Raw genomic sequence first — 6309 nt, 5'->3', positions numbered from 1 at the left:
CACAGCTCATCTGCCATCGCAGATAACAGTCAGCTTCTTCAAACATGAGAGGGTCTCCCCTCCCCATCATACTGTCCTTGACTCGGCGTGCTGTTCCTTGGTCCGAAGTCTTGGTTCCGTGGTCTGGTCACCAATTTATCGTATCGCAGAAACGCGATATCTCCTCTCGCCCTAGCCTCTTTCAACCTCGGCATCAGTGCCTGTCTTCTCTTCCTCACACCCTCGGGGAAATCTTCATTGATGTAAATCTTGGTTCCCTTCAGCTTCCTGGCTCGTTGCAGAATAGTTATCTTGTCTTTCTCGTTCTTCAACTTGACCATGATCCCCCTTGGACCCCGTTCGGTCAAATTCCCCACTCTGTAGACCCGATCCATTTCAAAAACCTGCTGAATCTGCAGTTTGTCCTTTAATATCTCCGCCACCTTGTCCTCCGCTTCCGTCACGGTCTCTCCAGCCGACTCCATGATTCCTGCGAAGATCAGGTTTTTCTGCTTGGACTGCGCGTCCATCTCTTCCATTCTATACGTGAGAGTTAATAGATTCTCTCGCAGTTTATTCATATCCCGACAAGTGTCTCTGTCAGCTTTGTCATACATCGCCACGTCCGCTTTAATCGCATCCACCTCTCGCTGGGTAAACTGCAAACTCATCTTTATCTCCTGCATTTCCTTGATCAAGTCGTCGAATCTCTTGTTATGAGTCTCCATAATTAGTTTCACAAAGCCTTGGAAACTCTCATTGATTTGGACCATAAGCGCAGTGTGCATACTGCGCTGCCGCTCCATCATCTCAGCAACTTGCGCCGCTGTGAACGAGTCCTCATCCGCCTCAACACCATCGTTATTAGCTCTCTTTCCCGTTGGAGGCATTTCAGTAGTTGTAGTAGTTGTAGAATTTTTGTTCAAAGCTCAAAGCCTTGACAATATGAAAAGGACAGAAGTGAAAATATCGTAGAACAGACATAGAAGCAATAGACACGTCTGCTCTCGCTTGCAACCCGGAAAAAAATGAGGACGGACAGGTGAATAGACAGGCTAACCTCGAGGACTGGCGAACAAAAAGGATATCCACAGCACAGGAACTGTCAGCTTGGATAAAAAAAGTAACGTCTGGCTAACCTCATGGACAAAAAACAAACAAAGGGGTCCACAGCACAGGAACTGTCAGCGTGGACCGTATAACACTAAACATACAACCAAAGTACAAAATGCAATTCACAGCATAGGAACTGTCAGCGTGGAAAACAAAAAGACGTGTAACACAAAACAATTAACCAACGTACAAATACATACCATGACTATAGGGCTGTTACGGGGTATGCACGTTAGGTAAGGTAATGCAAGTTCTGTCACGTAAGTAATGTACATAAACACATGTAAATAACGTGATAACAGAAAACAACAGCACAGTCACTGTCAGCGCTGAAATCTAGAACACGTGTTTTGAGTAATGCTCCGGAGACGGCGGAGCATCCGCCAGAGGTATAGATAAGGTAGGAGGGTGATTCCCTAACGCGCCTCAGCTGTGCACGATAACCCACAAGTCACTACTTACAAAAAGCGACACAGCTGAGGCGCGAATCCCACAAAAAAGAGAAAAGCAGGAGAGAGAAAAGAAAGAGAGGCAGGTCGCGCCAAGCGGACCTGACAGAATTTTAATCAAATTTTCTCACAAATAACTATGATGCCTTTAAAAACAATAGGTTCACATACTTGCCTTTTTCTTTATTAATAAAATTAACTTTAGAATGCATGTATTTTGTCCCTTTTTACTGCACTACTCAGTTGTTGTTCTAGCTATATGCTGCTTCCATTGGCTAAATGAATACAGGCTCATTTTTTCCTCTCTTTATAAGCTTTATCTTGGCTTCTTTATGATGGATTATTGAGATTATTTTGAAATGTACTGTAAGAGTTATGGTTTTCCTTTTACATCTCTCGGTGCTAAAATATACACAATGTTTGTTTATACAATGTTTTCATTATTTGTGATGAACTTGGGTGTGCCTTTTACGGGGTGATGAATGCCACCAGGACGTGTACATTATGTATGTTTAAGGCTGGATTTGATAGTTCTGTTAAACACTCCTTGAAAAAGACCAAGTGTGCAGAAATATATGTAATGCTTACTTTATCCAAGGCTTCTTGAACTATTGCTTCACTCTCGTTGTCAAGTGCAGAGGTTGCCATGTCAAGCAGCAGGATACGGGGATTCCTGACTAATGCTCGAGCAATAGCAATACGCTGCTTCTGACCTCCACTCATCTGACCTCCACCTTCCCCGACCAAGGTGTCAAATTTCTGTCAAATTAAAAATTACAAGCAAAGTTACTACTCTTCCTGGCATGTTATTCAGAATTTGTGCTTTTATTTTTTGTACATTTCAGAGCCACTCCACCTGTGGCAGGTCCATGATGAAGCTGTAGGCGTTGGCCTCCTTGGCGGCAGTGATGATATCCTCCATGGAAACCCCCAGCCGACCATATCGTATGTTCTCGGCGATGGTGGTGGCAAACAACACAGGCTCCTGCTCCACAATACCAATCAGTGAGCGCAACCATTGGATGTTCAGCCCTCTGATGTCATGACCATCCAGGGTCACCTGAGATGGAAGGTACAAAGAGAAGCTAGTTTTGCTTGAATTGTTGGATGATGCTATAAAGCACTTAGCTGCTATAATGGTCTGTTTGAAATGATAAGGTTGTTATTGTTCATTGTTAGAGGCTATTTTCTTTTCAAAAAGCTGAAAGGAAATATGGTGTGTAAAGACCTGCACTGCCAGTAAAAGTGAAAAATTAGGCTTTTAGAACCTACAGTTTGAATAATGAAACTGATTATCATGTTTTTCTATCACTCTTTTGCATGGTTGTTTTTCAAACAATTAGAATAAAGCTTACATTACCTACATTACCTGAGTGTCCCATGTTTATTCTGGAACTTTAGAATATGCGTCTCAAACTTACCATACCCTCTTTAGGGTCGTAGAAGCGCTGGATGAGTTGAATGGCAGTGCTCTTCCCAGCTCCACTTGCACCAACAAAGGCTGTAGTCTCCCCAGACTTCACTGCAACACTGAGCTGGTCCAGGATCTGAGTTGTAGTGACATGAAACCATGACAAAGTTGATAATGAAAATTTTTAAAAATGATTTCAGGAACTGAACTCTACCCTTAGTTATATATGATAGGAAATGTAGCAGCACTCAAGAATATGGAAGTAAATTCCAGTCCGTGCCTGCTCAAATTCGCATTTGCAAACTGAAGACTGCTTGCAACTTGTACACTTTCAAAACTTTTGCTGCTGTCAGAGTGTCACTCAAAACCCAGTGGAGAAATGTGAGAGTGCAGACTGAGAAACGAGCGCACGCATGGCCGGGATTATGCTCTCAAATCTGATTCTGCTCTTGAAAATCTGTGCCTGTGTGCTATTAAATGCAGAGTTGCAAACTGAGCAGCACTGGAAATGTGGCCAGTGTGCTTTGCCCTCAAACATTTTGTCAGTGATTTATTTCCATAAAAGTACCTTGACGTCAGGTCTGGAGGGGTAGTAGAAGGTCACATTATGAAACTCAATATTTCCTTTGACCTTGTCAAGTTTATATCCAGCCTCAGATAAACAGTCGATCTCTGGTTCCTAACAGTGACACATTTAAAAAAAAAAGTCTTTTTAATAACAGGCAGTAGTTTCCTGTGAAAATACAACACCTTTATTAGGAGCAAAATTATAAGATCAAACATTCTCACTTTGTCAATCGTCTCAAAGATAATGGTAGCGGCTCCACGGCCTGCAGCAAAAGCTTCCAGACATGGGGAAGCCTGCCCCAAATTCATGGCTGCTATCAGAACACCAAAGAACACCTGGAATGAAGAGGTCAGTATGTTACAACAAAAACCTTCTTGGCCTGCACAAAACAGTTGCATGCAAATGAGTTTTATTTTTCGGTATAGCTAACTGGTAATAGCTCAAGATAATTTGTCACTTTTTTTTATTATTCAAGCTGAGTGTGGTACCTGCAGTAGTGTTCCTGGTGTGTACTCCTCAGTGTCCACCACTAGACTGGAACCATACCAGAAGGCCAGACCATAGCACAGGAAGATGATCAGCCACAAATACCCAGTGAAAAACCCCATTATCAGACCCTTCCTAATGCCCCAGTGCTGCGCTGAGATCAAGTTCCTGTCATATCTGTAGATAAAGAGATGAGCTCACCTCAGCCATACTTGTATGGGAAAAACAATAAAAAGTGAGTTCAGGTTTAATTTTGCATACTGTACCTTTGTACTTCTTTTTCCTCTCCACCAAAAGCAGCTACAGTTCTGATGGAAGTTAGGACCTCATCAGCTACCGCTCCAGCTTTAGCGTAGGCCTGTAGCTCCATACCTGTCAGCTTAGCCACAAACTAGATTCAGAGGAAACCCAGAGTGATGCAATGTTGACAGAAGAGAGGAGAGCAGAAATGCAGTCAAAAAATTTGTTTGCAAGTCTATAGATAATAGAAGTTGTGTCAAGTCAAGGGAAGTCAGTCATTTTAAGAAAAGTCAAGTTGATAAATCAAAATAAGTCAAGTTGACAAGTAGAAGTAAAGGGAGGCAAGTCAGGTGAACTCACAAAAAGTCAAGTCAGTTGATCAGTCAAGAGAATTCAAGCATCACACTAAGCCATGTCAACAAGTCAAAGGAAGTCACGTCAAAAGTTAGGAGAAATCAGAGTTGAACTCAAGTCTTCAGGTTGAGTCAACAGGTCAAGGCCAAAGGAATCAGATAAAGATAGGTCAGGAGAGGAGTCAAGACAAATCAAGGGGTTGTCTCACCAGAGCCATAAGACCAGCACCGATACCAATCAATGGACTTGCTGCGACAATGACGAGTGTTAACTTCCATCCTTTTACAAAGCCAATGCAGAAGCCGCACACAAAGGTGGTGAAGCGCTGCAGAAAAATGGCAACTTGATCCGCAATGGCATCGTTAATCTTGTTGATATCACTGTAATACAGATATAACTACTGTGACACAGACACCAGAATACTCCAAAAATACTCATGACATCATTATGTCACTCACTCTGAAAGGCGAGTGTTGAGTTCCCCTACAGAGGTGCAGTCGAACCAGCCGATCTCCATCCTCATCACTTTGCTGAAGTACATTTTCCTGATGAGCTGAATCTGCCTGGCAGCAGCCGTTACCCACAGGGATATCTGTGGGTTTTAAAAGAGGTTATACTATGTTAGATGTTAAACCAAACAAGGTAGCAGGATGATATCAGGCCCTGGATCCTAACCTCTGATATTATTAACATTAAAGACCAAAAAGAGGCAAATTCCACATGAGAAACATTTAAAGGGGCAAAACACTAATTGTACATGATAAAGTTCTGCTTAGTTTACTTGAAGTGTAGGACTGAGTCTATCAGTGCCAAAATTTTTGGAAGTGCACAAAACAAGCCGCAAGTGCTCTTCAGTTTGGCACTGACAGACTTCCACACAAAACCCAATGGCAAAATCTGCGAGCACAGACCGAGAAAAAAGCGCACACATGGTCGAGATTATGCTCTCAAAAATCTGACTCTGTGCTTACAAGTCTGTACCTGCACATTCTCACATGCTGAGTTACAAACTGAGTAGTGCTCAGAATGTGGTTTGTGCTCCCTTTAATGTTTTGGTGGGGATTTACTTCTGTAGAGCTTCCTTTCTTGGACAGAATCTTGACTGGAAAACAACAGCACTGTTGTTTAAGGCTACAAAGGTGTTCACCTTTTGAAATATAATAACTTAAACTGTAAATGTTAGGTTATTGTTTACTATCGAGGTGTGTAGATTGTAAGGCTTAATGACTTCAATTTTAATGGCCTGTGGGTAATAGCAGAAGAGAAGGGAGCAGTTGACTATTTGACTAGTAGATCTGTTGCCAAAAAACAAAGTTTGCAGGCAAAATATCAAGGCAACAAGGGGAGTTTCCTATCAATAATAAAAGTGGATGAAAAAATTACTTTACATATGAGTCTATGTGAATAACAATAACATTTTAAGACTAACCTGAAGGTATCCTAGCAAGAATACAGCTGCCCCAATTCCAACATAATAGAAGGCAAATTTGGTCATTTCATATTCAATGTCGAGAAGCCTGAAAATATTACACATATAGTAAATAAGTCATACACTACAAAACCACATACATCTAAAAGTTTCAATATCATGTGTTACACTATATTTGATGTTGAGCAAGCCCATGCATCTCTCACAGCCTCCTTACCCACATGGCCTGCCCTTCAGCAGTGTGAGCATCTCCCATGTTGAATTGTTTATGAGGCTCCAG

General features: G+C 41.9%; 1 protein-coding gene across 1 annotated transcript in view; it reads right to left on the bottom strand.

Annotated features, from left to right (window-relative positions):
• abcb11b (ATP-binding cassette, sub-family B (MDR/TAP), member 11b) overlaps positions 1–6309 on the bottom strand; it is a 27723-nt gene that overhangs the window by 17272 nt on the left and 4142 nt on the right. Inside the window, 11 exon segments of the mRNA XM_020585985.1 lie at positions 2130–2300; positions 2398–2601; positions 2963–3088; positions 3521–3631; positions 3742–3855; positions 4009–4183; positions 4273–4397; positions 4809–4980; positions 5059–5192; positions 6030–6117; positions 6247–6309. The exon segment at positions 6247–6309 is cut by the window's right edge and continues 98 nt beyond it. Coding sequence (XP_020441641.1) covers positions 2130–2300; positions 2398–2601; positions 2963–3088; positions 3521–3631; positions 3742–3855; positions 4009–4183; positions 4273–4397; positions 4809–4980; positions 5059–5192; positions 6030–6117; positions 6247–6309 — 1483 coding nt within the window.

Source organism: Monopterus albus, unplaced genomic scaffold (assembly GCF_001952655.1).
Source record: "Monopterus albus unplaced genomic scaffold, M_albus_1.0 scaffold391.1, whole genome shotgun sequence".
Lineage (NCBI taxonomy): Eukaryota > Metazoa > Chordata > Actinopteri > Synbranchiformes > Synbranchidae > Monopterus > Monopterus albus.
The sequence above is the reverse complement of the archived record's forward strand: the minus strand, read 5'-3'. Positions and strand labels throughout refer to the sequence as shown.